The 19,353-nt window shown below is 34.0% G+C and overlaps 1 protein-coding gene across 1 annotated transcript in view; it reads left to right on the forward strand.

Moving 5' to 3' along the window:
• The first annotated feature begins 1,613 nt into the window (after positions 1-1,613).
• The window catches only part of LOC129220653 (A disintegrin and metalloproteinase with thrombospondin motifs 7-like), a 92,240-nt gene continuing 74,500 nt past the window's right edge, over positions 1,614-19,353 (forward strand). The window contains exons 1-4 of the mRNA XM_054855082.1: positions 1,614-1,658; positions 2,450-2,539; positions 14,298-14,428; positions 18,779-18,928. Of these exons, the coding sequence (XP_054711057.1) occupies positions 1,614-1,658; positions 2,450-2,539; positions 14,298-14,428; positions 18,779-18,928 (416 nt within the window). The remainder of the gene's footprint in view (positions 1,659-2,449; positions 2,540-14,297; positions 14,429-18,778; positions 18,929-19,353) is intronic.

Raw genomic sequence — 19,353 nt, forward strand, 5'->3', positions numbered from 1 at the left:
CCTTAAACGTAAGAAAGACAAACTAAAAATTAAATTACTTTAACTCATAAATTGTTTGAATTTCATCTAAATTGTGAAAATTTACAAATGATTGAAAACAAGTTCAGGAACTGAGCTCCTATAAGCTCTGATATAATGATGTGTGATTGTGAGAAATATCGATGAAAATCATCGCTCTATAATGACCTTCATCAACCTTCTCGCGATGTTATTTGTTTTCTTACTGCGGGGACATCATCACCCCCGTTAATTAAAAAAGAAATGGCTTATTTTGTTTCGGTGTTAACCGATATACTGGGTAGAATTAATCGAATTAAAGATAACTAATAATTTAAATTTCGTGATTTTTTTTCCCATTAAAAAGATTATACAGTACTCTTCGACTCTGATTCATAAAAAAATCGAAACCGCAAATAAGAATGATTGCTAATGATGAATCGTGATTATTCCTTGAATAAATATAGGGTTCTCAGTTTTACAAGATCATTTTTTACCTCGCTAATAAGACTTGCCATTGTTTTTCGGTTTATAATATTTCAAGCAATCAAGGCCAGAGGCACAAAGGGTATTTTAAATAACAAGGTCAGTTTATGCAAAATTACGATTGTATGAATAACTAATTTAAAAATGTTCTGCGTCGGTAATGTAACATATAATTAACATGAGTTTCAAACTATACTGAGTGCAGTTACAAGCTTTTCGTTTTCTTTAGACGCATTACTATCAAAGTATATATATTTTTTCTTTTTAGTAATTTATTAAGTTGAATGGAATATCTTTGGCGTAGGTAGTACTAGAGCAAGATTTCGAAGTTAATTTTTTTTTCTTGAAGGGAATTATAAATTCCGGCTCTGAGTTCTATTTTGTCCTGATTCTTTGTTAATTTGCTATTTTTTTTTTTATTTAAGTTGTCTGCTGCTCTTTCTCGTTGCTTTTACAGAATATCTTTACATCCAAAAGCTTACTATTTTGATTTAAAAAGATGTTCATTGGAACTCCGAAACACGTGTCTGCAATAATCTAATTTTGTTCTACAAATCGTTGGTTATTTCCTTTTATTTGTCCGGTATTTTTATTCCGACAATCGCGTTGAAGCAATAGTCTATGTACCAAAACGGCATCTTTAAAAACTTTGATGCGTTGCTTGGTTGATGTTTGACGGTTTTAGTGGGAAAGAGCACAGCAGATATCATTTTCTTATTTTAGATTACATACAGAACATAAACTTTAATTATTAAAATAGTTCCATGTTCCATGAAATTTAAGTTAAAATAACAAAGCACTGATTGCACGAGGATATTTTTTTGCTACGTCACCCACTTACGGCAGCGATAAAAAGTTAGTCGTGGACTTTACTGTGTATACGTGGTTGGTTATTTTATTATTTTAGAATTTACAGAGAAAAATTTTAACAATTAAAATAGCTCCATGTTCCATGAAACTTAACTTAAAACAACAACTCGATGGTATGCACGAGGCTCTTTTTTTGCTACGTCACCCACTTGCAGCAGAGATAAAAAGGTTCTTCTCGGACTTTTCTGCGCACGTGATTGTTTTAGCATAACTTAATGAACTCGTCCATGGACATAAAACATGGCCATAGAACATAGAACATGGCTCAAGTCATGAGACCGGCAGCTGGGCCTGATAAATACATGGTTATCCTGCAAGCCCATGAACCTGGGCACTACAATTGTAGGGGCACCAAAATGGGGTACATTTCCATCCTTCTCTTTTTCTTTTTAGAAACTACTGCTTCGAAAATGTGGGGATTTTCTTGCGAGAGGGGGCACCAAATTTTTCCAGGATCTGTGCATCACCTTGGCTTTTTTCTTGATTAGACAATGGTTGTAATATGAAAATACACATTATTTTAATAGTATTGTTTAACAATTTGTTTTTAAACGATGGTTTCACTGTGTTCTCGCTGAAAAGGAAAACTATTGGGTGCATCACTTCCGGTGATAGAAATATGTTCTCAATTTCAAGTTGTTTCATAGATGTAAATATTTCTCTAATAAAGAAAGAATGGGAGGGATTGTGCGAAAAGAAAATGGCTATCCTTCAGTTTCGGAATGGATGTACTCAGAGAACAGGAGTCTCGATGGGAGATCACGTTATGTCACTGTGACTTTCAAAAATTTCCTTATTCAGAAATTTTTGTCTGACGATTTGGTAAAATTATGATCATTTGGGAAAATTTTGAGCTCTATTCGGAAAAACTATAATCATTCGGCCAATGTTGGAGTATTTTAAAGATCTTTAACAGTATAAATGATGTTTTGTGTGTGAAGGGGGGGGGGGGGGGTTGAGTCTAACTTAAATCTGGAAACAATAATTTTCCTAATCAAGTCTCCTATCTTTTTTAAACAAAAACTCCATGTGTGTTAATTAATACATAAACAAAATTTATTGCCATAATGCAGTGTAAATTATAATTTACTTTCAGGTATCATCTTTGTATCATGATGCAAGTATTGGAAACGCTATTAACATCGTCCTGGTCAGACTTATTCTTTTAGAAACGGAAGATCAAGAAGTAAGAATTTTTTGACTCTATCCCACAATTTCTCATCTTTGTCTGAAATAATGGTTGAAAATGTTCAAGCCGAAAAACAAGTTTAAAATTCTTTTTCATGAAGTTGAACTTTTGGTGCCATGTCGTAGCACCTTGTGAGGTGCAATGTCCCCACCTGATTTTTTTATTTTTTTTAACCTGGTGGGAGACGGGCTACCACCTTTTGCGATGTTACGGGATCGATCTTGGCGTTCTCGTTGGTACGAAAATTTATCGGTATCATTAGGTGACATAGGTTTAAAGCTGTAAACTTGAGCCATAAGAAACATTTCTCCCCAAGCAAACAATAAATAGCATTCTAGTTACTAGTATGAAGTACTGCCATATAACGATGGCAGAAAAATCAGTTTAATTTTTGAGACTGGAATACCCCTAGTGGTAAACTTTTGACTACTAGATCTCTGCTCTATGGGTAATTCTAAAGATTTATGCTAAACGATGTGAAATTTGGAAGAAAATAAAACTTCGTTGAAGCTCCCAAGCTGTTAAAACGAAACAAATAAATAAATCAAATAATTACAAGTTGTTCTCCATTCAAAAAAAAAAAAAAAACCTAGAGCGAAATAGTTCAATTTTGGTGAAAATTCATATCAAACGAATTGTAAAATATAACTTCTGATTGTTATAAGTAGGGGAGACTGGGGATACTTGATCCCCACTTTAGTTTTCAATTTTTTCCTCTGCTGCAAATTGTCAGTTTTTTTTTTTTTTTTTAAGTACATGAACAAAGGTGATTTTTTCCTGTATCTGACAGTATTTTTTTTTAGTTGAAATTAAACAGATAGTTTTGGTAAAATAATTTTTTTCAAAAATTTCATAAAGGGATCATGTATCTCCACATCAATGGATAAATGGTCCCTTCATGGGGGATACTTGATCCCACTGAGAAAATATATAGAATTTTTATTAGATCGGCAATTTATTGATGAATTTTAGTTTTCTATACAATGTTTCTAAAAAAATAACACCATTTCTAATTTTCTTTATTAAATTATAATAAAGTGAACACAAAATAGTATAGTTTCAAATTTCACTAGACATTAGTAAAAAAAAAATGTACACAACTTTCATGAACTTATGATGCTTTTAATCAGTTAATTATTATCCAATAGTTGTGGCCAAAAAAAAAAAAAAAACTATATTTTATTAATAAAACTAACAATTTTTTTAAAGTAGCGTAAGAAAGCTAAAATTAAAACAAATTAAACTAGTATGTTGTGGCCATCACGAAACTTTCTTCTATATTTTTCCTTTTTCTGATCCCTCCCCATGCTTGACGAGGAAGCAATATTCCCAACAAAAGCAAAATTACACATGCAAAAACTTGACGACCATCCCGATGTCTGAATTATTGCAAAAGCAAAGCAAAGAGCGAAAATTGAAAGTTATTTTAAAAGCCTTGCTTGAATTAATTACAAATATTTTATTTGTTAACAAACATAAGATGGCAACAGTTAAAAATTTTAAATCATTGAGATAATATTTCCGATCATTTCCATACAATTAAAATCACGAGAAATACGCAGACGACAATCTATTACGATTTATCTTTCTTATTGTTGCATTAATAAAGCTATTTTTATTCGCAAAAAAAAAAAAAAAAAATCAACACCTCTTGGAGCGATTGGCGTCAAAATTGAACCAAAGCCTGTTTACATATGGATTAACATATATTCCAAATTTCAACCAGAACGTAGCATTGCTTCTTGAGATAGGGCACTCACAATGGAAAAAAAGAACGGGCGATTGCGCTACCCCCTTTTTAGCTGTTGACACCAAAATAAAATCAGCTCTTATACCCACTAAGGGCTACTTGTCGATAAATTTTTCTTTCATTCCGTTCATTATTTCTTGAGATACAGCAGTCACAATTGACGACAAAAAAAAACGTTCTATAGCTCAACCCCCCTTTGAGTTATTGACACCAAAATTGAATCAGCACCTGCTCCTGTTAATGGCAACATATGGACCAAATTTTGTTTGATTCCGCCAGTTACTTACTGAGGAATAGCAAGCACGCGTAACTCAAAAAACGTCCCATTGCTCCACCCCCCTTGGAGGAATTCGCGCCAAAAACCAATGGGCACAAGTTCACATAGGGGCACATATGTGTACCAAATTTCGTTCGATTTCATGCGGTAGTATTTGCTGTAGAGCGGCCACAAAAAACTGGTCACACACAGACGTGACACACATACACACACACATACACACACACATACATACACACATACACACACACAGACAGACAGACATTTTCCAAAAATAGTCGAAATGGACTCAGCACACCTCAAAACGTTCGAATCCGTCAAAATTCGAAATTCGAAAATTTGCACGAATCCAATACTTTCTTCTACAGTGGTGGACAAAATTATAGACTCAATTTTTTTTTCTTTTGTTTCAATTATAACATGACTCAGTTTAAATTATCTTTATTGAATTTAAGATAAATAGTTGAAGAAATAGTTCTAAAATTAGTAAATCTTATCAATTAAATTAAATAATTCATGAAATTAGAAAATTTGCAAATTTAATATTTTATCATTACGTGAAACCTGGACAAACGTATAAACTCAAAGGTAAAAAATCCAGGATTACGAGAAAGCTTCGTTCGAAAATGTTAATTTAACGGCATAGAATGAATAAATGTTGCTATCAGTGATTGCTAAAAGTTTAGGCTTTGGAAATTAATGAGAAACATATAAATGCACCGCTGGACAAAATTATAAACTCATTTTTTTTCTCTCCATTTTTTCAATCATAATTTAACTCAGTTTTTTTTTTTTTTTTTTTTTGTTCCTGTTAAGATAAATAACTGACTTAATAGTCCTAAACTCAGTATAACTCATAAACTTTATAAAATAAATAATTTAATTAAAACAATTCTTAACTTTAATATCTTCATAGCACATAAAGCCTGGACAAAAGTATTAACTCAAAAGTAAGAAACTCTGAAGTTTGGTAGAATTTTATTCAAATACTTAATAATTTACTATCCAAAAATGAACCAATGCTGAATTACAAAATTATAAACTTACGATACTGCGTAAACACAATTATAAGCTGACAAAATAAAATTATTTGAGTTTAATTAAGTTACATTTGCAATTACTTTAGCAATACAAAGCAGAGATTTAGGAAAATGTAATTTTGCTATTAACAAGGACAAATTGAAAAAAAAAATCAATATTTGAAATGTTTTAAAAATTAACACTGCATTAAATCTAGCCATCAGTGTAAACTACTAACTTTTAAAAACGATTTGGGCCACCATTTTTCTGAATTACCTGGAATATGCGGCTAAGCATAGATTTCACGAGAGTTTCCAACAGCTGCAGTGGCATATGGTTCCATGCTGAAAGTATTGCCCTTTTTAATTCCTCTGTGGCTTGGTACTGGTGCCCATCATGATAAACTTTGCGAACCATGGTCCCCCAAAGATTCTGAATCGGAATAAGATCCGGACTACGAGCTGGCCCATTTGATAACTGATACCCCAGCGCTTAACCATTCTTTTGTACATTTCGCTGTGTGTACACTCGCGTTATCTTGCTGAAATAACTAGTTACTTACGGGAATCAGATGAGCAAAAGGTAATAGATGATCTTCCAGTATTAATTGGTAATCTTCAGCGTTCTGTCTTCCATTGAGAAACGCCAATCCTGCTTTACCATGCTGAGATAAACCAGCCCAAACCATTACAGAACCTCCACCAAAGTTTCGGCTAAATATGTGTTGTTCTTTCTTTCTAATGTCATGCCAATAGTATCTTAAGCCATCTGGATCATCCAAGTTGAATTTTTTTCATCGGAGCAAACAACTGAATTCCACATTTTTTTCCAAGACATATGTCTCTGTGCAAATTGAAATCTTTCAGTAATATGCCGAACCTCCAGCTTTGGCTGTGCTTTCATTTTTCTCCACTTCATATTCTGAGCTTGTTGTAGAACTCTTCTAACTGTCCTAGAGCTCACCTTGAGTTTTAAAGTCTTCAGAGTTTTGCTGGAAGAAGCTCCTGTGTTTGATGCTGTATGTAAAATATATCTTAAATCTCTCTCAGTTTCGAATGCCTCCCCGTCCTTTTTCTTCTCCCATAACTTGGGAGTTCCTTCAGTACATTTTTTACTGCCCCTTGGGAGCATTTAACTACATAGGCAATTTGGCGCTGGGTTTTACCAGCATCTCTGTAGGCCACAATTTTTCCTACTTGTTGCTCTGTAAGTTTTAAACCTTGAGGCATTTCAAAACTCTAAAAATAAAATTCTACCAAACTTCTGAGTTTCTTACCTTTGAGTTGATACTTTTGTCCAGGTTTCATGTGTTTTTCGCAACTCTAGAGCTCGAATATGCTACCTTGCGGTGATTAACAATACTAAAGAAAAAGGTAAAACACTCCGTTCCACGTGTTTTCTTTCGAGAAAATTACAGGCTTCAGAGAGTTTATGGTGTAATGTAATTTCAGAGGAATCGAAAAGAAAATTTCCCACAGGCACGATGAAATATTACTGTCATTCATTAAGCTTCAAAGCAAGTTATAAGTTACGGCATCTGCTTGTTTTATCTTTTCATCCGCCATTAGACAGTGGCTGCAGCGCCCCTATAGTTGATTGGAGTTGCGAATTAAGATATTAAAGTTGAGAATTTTTTTAATTAAATTATTTATTTTATGAAGTTTATGAGTTATACTGAATTTAGGACTATTTAGTCAGTTATTTATGAAAAAAAATAAATAACCGAGTTAAATTATGATTGAAAAAATGGGAAAAAAAATTGAGTTTATAATTTTGTCCAGCGGTGCATTTATATGTTTCTCATTAATTTCCAAAAACAAAACTTTAAGCAATCACTGATGGCAACATTTATTCATTCTATGGCGTTAAATTAACATTTTCGAACGAAACCTTCTCGTAATCCTATATTTTTTACCTTTGAGTTTATACTTTTGTCCAGGTTTCACGTAATGATAAAATATTAAATTTGCAAATTTTCTAATTTTATGAATTTTTTAATTTAATTGATAAGATCTACTAATTTTAGAACTATTTCTTCAACTATTCATATTCACTTCAATGAAAATAATTTAAAATGAGTCATGTTATAATTGAAACAAAAGAAAAAAAATTGAGTCTATAATTTTGTCTACCACTGTATATATTAGATATAGAAGAAAGTAAAAAAATAGGATGACAGGCATGAAAATCATCTTATTGGATTCTTGTCTTGCAATAATAGAATTAAGATTTTCATCAACTGAATTAATTTTTAAGAAGAGGGAAGAAAAATGTAAATATCAGTGAACTTATAAAAAAGAAAGTCTAGCTTATATGTTTTCAAAACCTGAAAAGTCAAATGCAAACAATTCGTTTGTTGTAGTTCTTGAAGTTCCGCTCAACCCAACTGGATGTGTGCAGCTTAACACATTTTGTCAATTTTTCAGGAAAAATAGATTGATTAAGCATATTACCTTTTACCAGAAAACTTATTTCAAACTCTAAAAATCCACTTTGCATTCTATCCGCTAATGGGTCTGCATAATGGGCAACTCACTTTTTTGTTGTAAATCCAACTATAGCAAAATCATGGTTTTTCTTCTTTCAAACAAAGATTTGACATTTATTTCAACTCGTTCAAGCTCATTTGGCTGATCAGAACATAATTTACTAGTAGAGTTAGTTTATGTTTAGATGTTAGAGGTGTTATGTGGGTTACAAGTGCAAATTGATATTTTAATTGTTTAGCATATTTACTGTAGTGATTGTTTAAATCTATCACTCAAAATATGATAAATTTTATCATGTTAACATGGTTTTGAATGTTTAAAGTTAATGTCAACTAAGTAAACAATATTTATATTTTTTTTATTGTGTTTATATTGTTATATGAATACTTGTTCCCTGGGATCATTGTTAGGTTTCAAATCTCTACTAAATGATTTTGGTACATTTTTGACTATGGGATCATGTATTCCTAGGGATCAAGTATCCCCAGTCTCCCATAATTTTATCATAAAAAGAAAAAATAGTATAATTCTTCATTCTTTATTTATCTTTCGCCTAATCGTGTATTATTTTAAACATATTTTTTGGCAACGGTTAGAGTTATTGTTTTCTATTTCTTTTTTGAGACTAAAAGAGAAAGGAAATATTTCGAGGATTTTCGTTCCTTTTGACGTATTATACTGAATGGGGTTGTTTCCTTCAGTCAATTGTAGTACTTTTAGCCACTGAAATTGATAGAAAAAGCCAAAAAAAAAAAAATAATAATAATAAAATAAAATAACATGGACCCAGAAAATTCCTTCATTTTCCCAACAGTTATTTTTTAATTAATTTTTTAAAACGTTCGATTTTGCAAACAAGGCGCATTCTTGATGACGTCAAAAATGATGCTCTTTGTCGCATTTTGTACCGCATTTCCACGTTATGATGATAATCAAGAAGCGAATTAAAATTGCTCTCTACGCTTGCTATCAACCATATTGTTGCCAGTACATATGAGTAAAGATGCGAATTAAATATTTTGCTCTGTGAATGGCAACACAAAATGGCATTTCATCATTTGTGATGTCATCGGCAAGAAATGTAAACAATGAAAGCGCATCGATTAAAATATGTTTTTAAAAATGAATGAAACTTAGTGAAATTATTTAAAAAATGGTCAGATCCTATGTTTTTAAGCATGCTCTTTCAGAAAAAAATACTTTTAAAATTTTGGAAACGAACCCATTATTGCACCGAGTATTTTGTGTAATTGTGTCTGTGTGTAGGGCTTTCTTCTCATAAAATAGTTTTTTAATATTGTAGAGGGTTTTTTTTTTTCTTTTTCTGAGGGTTTATAAGATTTAACTAAATTTTGATCAATGTTGGAAGAGTCACACAGTTCAAACACGTACTAAAATAAATCAGCTTAAGACAAAAAAAAAAAAAGGTAGGAGCAAAAAATCTTGAAAGGGAGTCGTTGACTAAATGTCTTTCTACCGACTTCGTCTTTTATACACTTTGCAGTAGCTCTTTTTATCTCGGCAAAGAATCAATACGGCTCTTAAGAAATCCCAGCCCTTGAAGAGAATCAGAGAAAGCTCTCAGACGCTGTAGACCGTGAAACAGAAACTTTAAAATGATAAAGGCTTTTGTTTAGGTAAGAAGAGGCCCGGGAACATTTTTATCTTCCTCGAGACTGTCCGTTCCTCCAAAAAGGAGAAGAGAAAGAGAAAAAACACCAAACCTCGAAAGGAAACTTTACTTTTGAGAAGATTGATTTGAAGAGTCGTGACGTCTCTTCTCATCTTGTTATGGTTCAGAAATTGTGTTTTCATTTCCTTAGAAAGAGATTGAGGGGAGGAGGGGGGGGGGGTCAGAATGCTGCAGTCTAAACCTGAACCCGTGAATTTAAAAATGTTGCATGAAGGTTTGTCCACAATAGATTTGATTAGGAAAAAAGCAATGGTGTACAATTTACGGAAAGTTTGAAGCGGTATAGAAAAAAAAAATTCTTTTTTTTTTGGAGGGGGGGGGGGAGAAGGTCAAAATACCGGAGCTTAAGCGTAACCCGTGAATTTAAAAATGTTTCGTGAAGGTTTGTCCACAGGAGTGTTGATTTGGAAAGGTCAGATATGTAAATTTCCCGAAACTTTTGAGACGGTGGAAAAAAAAGAGTTTTTTTTTTTGAGGGGGGAGGGGTGGGATTATTGAATAATTAAAGAAGCGAACTTTTTTAAATTAAAATGCGTTATAAAAGCTTTCTTTTCGTCGTAAACACAAAAAATAGTATATACTGAAAGGTATATATGCAATTCATATTATACCCGAAATATACACATTTTTTTTACAATTAAAAAAATTAGCCAATGGTTTTTTCCGGTCGAATTACCAAAATTATATAAATTAGTCAAATCATCAATCAACCATTAACTTTGAGACAGATGTAATTTTTGGGAAACGTAAAATCAAATTTTTTGACAAAAATGTGGTTTATTTATTTATTAATTATTATTATTATTATTATTTTGAACTTTGTTACATGCATTTATGTCTGTACATATGTATACACCAGTGGTTGGAAAAACTACATTTTTTTTTGTAGCGAACTACAACTACTTTGTTACAAATGTAGTTAACTGCAACTACAACTACTTTTTTTTAAATGTAGCAACTACAAACTGCTTTTGAAATGTAGTCGCTACTTTGCTACTTTTGAAAAAATAAGTAAATAAACAAAAAAGTGAGTGAGACTAGGGTATCTCACAAAAAATGAAAGCAGATTTTTCAAGTTACATACCCTTTTACATTTTTCCTGTTATGTAAAAACAATTGTGAAAATTTTTTTTCATATATATTATTTGAACAACGGCATTTCGTTAAGACATGCGTCTGAAAGCGTAAACCAGCACTTGTATGCATGGCCAAATCGAAATGAAAAAAAAAAAAAATAAATAAAATAAAATAAACTTGAAATTTCTGTTGATAAAACATTGCCCGCGTATACCCCACACCCACATGTACCACAAAAATGTTTATTCAAATTAAAAATCATTAAGACACCCTACATTTGGCCTAAAAATTATAATTTTCTTCAAAAATTGATTTTTTTTTTTCAATTTTTCTTTTAAAAAAATACACATAAATTTAAATAAAATATCAAGTTCAAAGATTATTAGCGAACACATTTTCAGATCAACATTTGCAAATGAATAATTAAAAAATAATATGTAATATGTTTAAAATGAAAAAAGTAACTAAACCTTGAAAAAATCCATATCTTTGAGTATTATGTGGGAGACTTCAATATTGCAGGAGAGCAAAAATTTCTATTTAACGCTAATTACTACTTTGCTGTAGGTATGTTTCAGCTTGAAAATTTCGAAAAAAGGCCAAGTGTGGGATACCTAAATGTTTTTTAATTAGAATAAATGTTTTTGTGGTGCATGCGGGGTATAGGGGCAAAGTTTTTATCAACAGAAATTTCGAGTTTCTAAAAAAAAAGTTTCTTTTTTTTTTTTAATTTGGTACTGATTGCCGTTGTTCAAATTATGTGATATTTTTTTTTCTTTACAATTGTTTTGACGTCAAAGGAAAAATATGAGAGGGTGTGCGACTTGTGAAAAATCAACTTGAGATTTTATTGAGGCACCCTAATATGTACACACACAGGCGCGCGCCGTAAGAGGATTGAACGAAAAAAAGTTTAGATTGATAAATTAGCTCACATGAACATGGAATATTAATAAGAATTATCTATTATTTCTTTTTTCTCTTTTTCCAAAAACGCTCGTTATCATAAAATCAGTGTAATGCTCTTATTCAATGTAAGCCGGCCAGGGAACTTCAATATCATCCTCTTCTATAACATTTACAGTAGCTTCTTTATTTGGTGAATACTGTAAAAGTATTCATTTTCGCGATACTTTAATTTTCGTGATTTTCGCGTGCTCGTCGTAACTACGAAAATTTGAGCTTCGAGAAATATTTCTGTTTTTCAACTTTCAGTCTGTTCATATAAAATTCACGAAATTTTCAACCCGAAAAATCACCGATATCTTCCTTTTCGCGAAAATAGGTGCTTTTACAGTATTGGAACAATAATCTCTTTGAACCTAATTGTTTCTTTAAAAAAAACTTTATTAAAAAGTAGTTTCCAGAAATCGCTACAAACTACTATTTTTTTGTTTCGAACCACTCACTACACTACTTTTTTTAAAAAGTAGTGCGCTACTACTAAAAAATGTAGCTACTACAGTAGTGTCGCTACTTGTAGCGCGCTACTTCCAACCACTGGTATACACATCAGATAAAAATATATATTAAAAACTTTTTAAGCATTTCTACTAACTTATATAGTTAATATTCTAATGTATTATCTAACTTTTTAATGCTACTGCTACTTTATTTGTATCTTTATTTATTTATTTTATTTTTTACACATTATGATTCGTAATGATATGTTGGGAGAAATATTTTCTTGCTATTCTGTTCTTCAATTTCCCTCTCGTAATGAACAACTTAATTTAATGTGTTCGCAATAGAAAGTCACTTTTATGGTTGAAATTTAATGAAAAATGAACCCTAACTTGATAAACTGAATTTAATAATTACATATTCTACACTCACTGCCAGAAGTTAAGCACGGAGAGGTAAAATGCGAAGCAATGGATACGTACTGCTTTGATTGACAAGAAATACGGCAGGAAGGTAGCAAATATGTTTATGCAATGAACAAAACAAAGAATTACGTACAGAGATGAAAACAATAGTAAATATTCATGTTATATTGGAGTCATTTACAAAATATTGTTTAAACTCAAACAAACAGCAAAAACTGACATCAACAGGGTACATGAGCACCCCTCATTTGCAGACGAAAATTAGACCGTGTAACCATGCTTTTTATGAGGTAATAAACCACCACAGATTTAAGTGACCGCCATTCCTCCTGTAGAGCAGTTTCCAACTCTGTGAGAGTTGCTGCTTGTGGGAAACGTGTACACACAGCACGGCCGAGGGTATCTCAAACATTTTCAATGGGTTTAAAGTCGGAAGTGTACGCCAGCCAGTCCATACGCACAATAACCTCGCTCTCCAGGTAGTCCTTGACGATGGCAGCTCTATGGTAACGCGCAATATCGTCCATTAAAACTAAAGCAAGACGCACTGCTGCAGCGTACAATCTCTCAGTTAGGATCTAGGACTTCGTCCCGATAACTTATAGCCGTCACAGAACCCCGTCTGCAGGTGTGCAGGTTGATGCGATACCCCAGCGAAATCCCTGCCCATACCATAACCGTGATGTTCTGGGTTGCGGCTGATTACGTGTGCCTTGTTTTCCCCAGACCTGAACACGCTTGTCATCGAGTTGCAGTGCAAATCTTGACTCATCTGTGAACATAACATTGTTCCAACCAGACATAGTCCAACAGACAGGTTGGCGACATCACTTTAACGGTGCTGCAACCATAGATGTCGCTTGTGCGGGGGCCGCTCTTCGGTTCCGCTTGGTACAACAGCAGTACATCGATCGTCCACAGGGCTCGTAACCCTTGGGCGACCGGTCACAGGTCTTCGGACCACTGTTTGGCTCGTTAGAAATTGTTTTCATTATCGCGAAACAACGGATTGATGAACGATAAAGAAAAGATCAACATTTGTGATTTATTGTCCTGCTTCAATGCGTACGAGAGCACGCCATCTCTCAGAATTTTTCGTTCGTCTTCTGGAAGCCATACAAACACGTCTGTCTTGAAAACGAATCGTACGAAATTTACAAGCACCTTTTATCGGCGCTTTCTAGCCAATCCTGTAACCCTTCACAATACTGTCTTCTTAAACGACTGTATATTTTGAATATTTCTCGACACGAAACAATGATTGGCTCTTACCTAACTCATTTGCATACTTCTGTCTACCTCTGCAGCGAATTGCAGCCTCTCCAATTCGATTGGCTTCCGGAAATTCAAATTTCCCTCTTCGCTTAACTTTTGCCAGTGAGTGTATATCATCAAATTTAGTTGCATAAGAGAGGCATGATTTGTTACTTAAAATAAATTTTAAATCATAAAAAGTCATGTTTTGACACAATTTGCAGCCTCAAATGATGAAGAAAATATTAATCTTATGCCAAAAAATCGGTATACGGGAAAGTAGGCTCATTTAGTACAAGATAGAACTTCTTGTGTTTTTTGTTTTGCAGCTCTTGAGTGTATTGAAAATAATATTCTTTTGCATAGAAAGCCGAAGATTTAACCATCAGTCAGCATGCAGATGACACATTACGCAGCTTCTGTAGGTGGCAGAAATTCGTCAACCCCAAAGATGACAACCATCCCAATCACCACGACGTCGCCGTTTTACTCACCAGGTACGAATGCGGTAAGCATACCATTCTTTTGACCATCATGATTTTAATATCAAGTCTACCATTCAATTGCGCAGGTCGCTTTTTCTGTATCTTTTATTAAAATATCATCACATGTTGTAGTTGTAATCAAATGTGACTTGGAGATTAGCAACGCAGAGGGACACTATTGTAAAATCTCTCCTAAAAAACAGGGTTTGAAATTGGAACATGAAAGTAAGTTGTCATTAGCAACTAGATTTTTTGGTTTAGTAATAAAGTGAAGCACCGTTTATACGTTTTATAAAGCACTGTATGGAAAAAGCGTATAAATGAAAATCCGTCTTATAGGTATACGGTATACGTTAAACCTGTATTAGACTCTGCAGAGACCAATTTAAGAAACGGATAATTGATAAAAACGTATAAAATAGAAGCGTACAAATGGTGCTTCACTGTAATAATGTAATGCGTATTTGGTATAGTAATGTAAGAAGTGGCTCACCTTTTTATGAAGAGGTTCACTTCCTGGAGCAAAAGTGTTCTGGGTTTCACTTTCAGTTTTTCAGCATACTGAACGCAAAAAAATTGGAGAACATTTTTTTTTTCTTTAAGCTGATTGTGTGACTTTTTACTCAAATAGCAAGTTTTTTTAAGTAAGTCTGAATAGTGGAGAAGTTGAGTGTAAGAAAAGTTTTTTGATTAAGAGCTCTAACAGAATACGAGCTGGGCAAGAGCTCGTATTTTGTTAAAACAGCACACTAGGGTCGATGACAGCAGACAAGTTTAAATCCATTGCATAAAGAGGACTTAATAATTTGTAGTACATACTAATAATTTGTAGCACAGACTAGTTGACACAAATTGAATTCTTCGGAAATATTGAAATTATCACTTGCATAATTTGCACATATATACTTAAATGCGCATTATCAGGGCCGAATTTTGCTCCATGCCGCCCCTAGGCAGATTTGAAATCTGCCACCTCCTGCCGCCTAAAATGAGCAAAATTTCCTTGACTCAAAAACAAGCAAAAAAGTGTTCCTGAAATTTAAACTGTCAAGTTTTTGAAGAAATGGTGACGTTTCACATTCATGGGCGCCCCGATGGGAGGTCACAGTGATCTCCCAAAAAATTCCTTATTTGGCAAATTTTAATGACGATTCGGCAATCCTAACTTTAACTTCACTTACCGTTTCCTACACTTAGTGTTTTACGCTGATCTGCAAGTATTATTATGGTTGAAAATCATTTGATTATCATAAGATGTGTGAAAGTAATCATTATTAAATTGCAAGAAAAAATTGTCTGTGTGGAAAATAAAAGAACGCGCTGATATTTAACTTTCAAGAATAAAAAATTAATTTAAAAAACGTGTGGTTGAAGCAAAATTTGTCGCCTCTAAAAATTTTGCCGCCCTAGGCAGCTGCCTATTCAGCCTATTGGGAAATTGGGCCCTGCGCATTATGTCTGTAACGTCAGTTTTCATTCAAAGCTAATGATTAGTACAATATTGTAGTTCAGACAATTAGTGAGCCAATCTCCTTGTCCATGTCATATCAAGGGTTCCTAAACTTTTCTGACTCGCGCACTTTGTGAAAAATTATATATCTATTTTTTACGGTACTTCAGTCTTATATACAGAATGTCTTTTAATTAACTTACAACTTTAAAGTGAAATAACAAATCACAGACTCGCTACATGGCTCTGCTGATTGATGCAGTGGCGGAGGGTGCAAAAGGAAACTATTTCACGTTGGTTTCCCGCCATTACGAAAATGTCTTCCAAAGTGCGATATTTAACCGAAGATCTTATATTTATTGTTAAAAATTGGTATTTATGTGGTGATATACAGCACTATTGCTGCGGAAGTGGGCTTAAGCGTACAAAAGCCGATCTAAGCCTTCTAGAACAATGATAGGGGATCTATAAGAAAATTTGAGGCATTTGGTTACGAGACAGATGATCTACAGGGAGAAGCTGGTGCAAAGATGACTGTTAGAACAGAAGGAGTGATTATTGCAGTAAAGGATACCATAGCAGATGAACCAAGCGCATCCTCTGCTCGTGGGCTGACAAGTTAATTGGATATCAGTTGGAGCACTGCAGCCAAGCTATTAAGGATGGATATCGAGCTTTTTCCTTACAAGAACCATACTTTACAGTTCATCCGGACTTTGCCTTCTCACAGCGTCGGGACTTCGCCAATGAGATATTAGGCCTTATCGATACCGGGATATTGGACTACATGAAGATATGGTTCTCAGATTAAGGACATTTCTGGTTGGGCTTACCGACAGGGAAACCGACCGCTCAGGCAAACCGACAAAATTATCATTTCTGGGGATCTTCTAACCCTGAATTTGTCAACGTAAGACCATGGCATTCATAAAAGGTAACAGTTTGGGCTGCTCTTTGTGTATCGGAAATTATCGGGCCATTTTTCTTTGCTTCAACTGTTATAGCTGAACAGTCGTTTTTTCCGCAGATTCGTGCTCTGAGTAAGGACACGAATGTATATTGGTTCATGGAGAATGGTGCCCCTCCACATGGAATAGGCAGAGTGTTTGACACCATTTACAGTGTGTTTGGAACCAGAGTTATTGCTTATCAATTGCCGAAAAAACATCCTGGTGCTTTGACTTGGCTACCGTATTCACCGGATATGAATCTGCGATTTCTTCTTTAGGATCACATGAAGAACTTAGTGCACAAGAAAAAGCCGACCGACCTTAAAAACCTCAAGAAGTCGATAACACTTGCAAGTGCTAAAAGAGAAACACTTGAACAAGTCACTGACGACTTCGTTGCGCCACTGTATCTCCTCTGAAGGTTCTCATTTTCGAAGTTCAATTCAATAAAAAAGGTTTTACAGTGCCTTCTGCAACGATTTTTGTGTTATTTCAGTTTAAAGTTGTAAGTTATAAAAGACAACCTGTATATTGATACCATAGTCACTTGGTGTCACACCTGCTTGCTTCTAAATGCGGCACCCACTTTGGAAACTTCTGGTCTATACGACGCCCGACTATGTTTCTAGATAAAGTTACGAGTACATACGAGTATTATATTGATCATATCTTGATGTCATCATATATATCACTATATATAAATCAATTAAGTAAGATTTTAATGATTTTCTTTGAATGTGAATAATAACTTTTAGAGTTTGACAGAGTTAATGAATACAAAATTGTTTTCTTACTTTTTTAAAGAGATTTCAATGAATCTTTGCGTGCCCCTCTTAATTCTCCGCCGTGATACACTATGCCAAGCAAGCTGTGGGTTGGCAATCCCTGGTATATTCGCGAAAATGCTCTTCTTAGGCGTAATTTTTGGACAACTCAAAAAGATTCAGTAGAACTGCAAGCTGCCTAATATAATTATTATTATGTATTTATTATTCTTATGTATTTGTTAAGAAGTGCCTCAATACATCATAGGGGGCCTGGGACAGATTTTTCCGGATATAAGTTCCCAAAACGCAGCTTTAGGCTATCGTTGGTGACTCGAAGAGAGGGAGGTCATGACTTCCACACTCATTCTGGATTCGCACCTGTGTAGAATCAATTTAGCGTTTACATCTCTTCTAACGATTTTTGCAAAACGAACTATTTGAAGTGTCAATAAACTTCACAAGGTTGGATGGAAAATTTACTTATTTTACTTATTAAAGCACTAACAATCCTAAATGCTTATGTTTATCACAAAATAACAAAAAAGGAATATCTTGACACTCATTTTCTACGAAAGTCGAGATAGTTGTACTATATCTAAACAACAGTATTGTGTGTGTGTTGTGAATCATACTAACCATGAGATTTGATCTTTCTTTCTGCTTCCAAGCTCTTCGCCGTACTTTATTCTTTCCGCAGTACGCAGTAGCAAAAAAAATGAGATGCCCGTTAAGTTATGGTTAGACAACTCTTGACTTCGTTTTTTCAAACCTTTTCTTAAGCCATAAGGTAGCACAGTGGGCTCATTCCAGGATGGACTACATAGTATACGAATTCAATTTTTAGCACTCAGCACGGTTTAACCTGTTTTTGTGAAGTGCTCAAGTTGTTCTATGTAAGTGCGTGAGCTCTTTTTTGTGGGCGCCCAAGTAATGCAGCGAGCAGAACGAAATTCGATGAACGAATGAAGACTAATAAAATTAAGTTTTGGCGCCAAGAAGAATGATGCAGTCGAATGCTATTCTCGTTTATTTTCATAACTACATTCGTTTAGAAAGTAAACGGTTGCGCAACCTCCTCATCAGTAGTTCATATAATTTTCGCATAAAAATTCTATTCTTTTCAAATTAACATAGTGAATACATTTTTGTAAGATGACCTCTTTTTTATGGCTTTTAAAATTCCTTTTTTTTCTAGGTACAATATCTGCACCAAAGTCAACGAGCCTTGCAGCACTCTCGGCTTGGCGGAAGTGGCGGGGATGTGCCAACCTCATAGGAGTTGCAACGTCAATGAAGACACTGGCCTAGCTTTAGCTTACACAGTGGCACACGAGATGGGGCATAAGTATGTAAAATTTTAAAAATTGCAGATACGAAACTTACTAGTTGCTAATTTCGCTTAAGTATAGTGTTTGTTCACTTTTTGAGTTTCTCTCTTGCAGCATTTTTATCTTTTACTTCACTTGTCGTGAATGATTTAAAGCGATCAGACGTAGCCAATATAAAAGTCGTTAAAGGTCACTTTTCTGTGTGGGTAAATGTGTCACGATCTACCTTTTGAAATGATTCGTTGGATGGTGAGAACAGAAATATGAATAAACAGTAAAGATTCGATACAGCGATGTACAAGAAATCTAGTACAATTATCGATGATGAAGGATATAACGTTGTATCGTAAAGTGATATAATTTTAATTTGAAAGGCAATTCGCAACTTCTGAGCCCGAATACGCTACTTTGTGGTGATTAATAATACTAAAGAAAAAGGTAA

The sequence above is a fragment of the Uloborus diversus genome, chromosome 4, assembly GCF_026930045.1.
Source record: "Uloborus diversus isolate 005 chromosome 4, Udiv.v.3.1, whole genome shotgun sequence".
Classification (NCBI taxonomy): Eukaryota; Metazoa; Arthropoda; class Arachnida; order Araneae; family Uloboridae; genus Uloborus; species Uloborus diversus.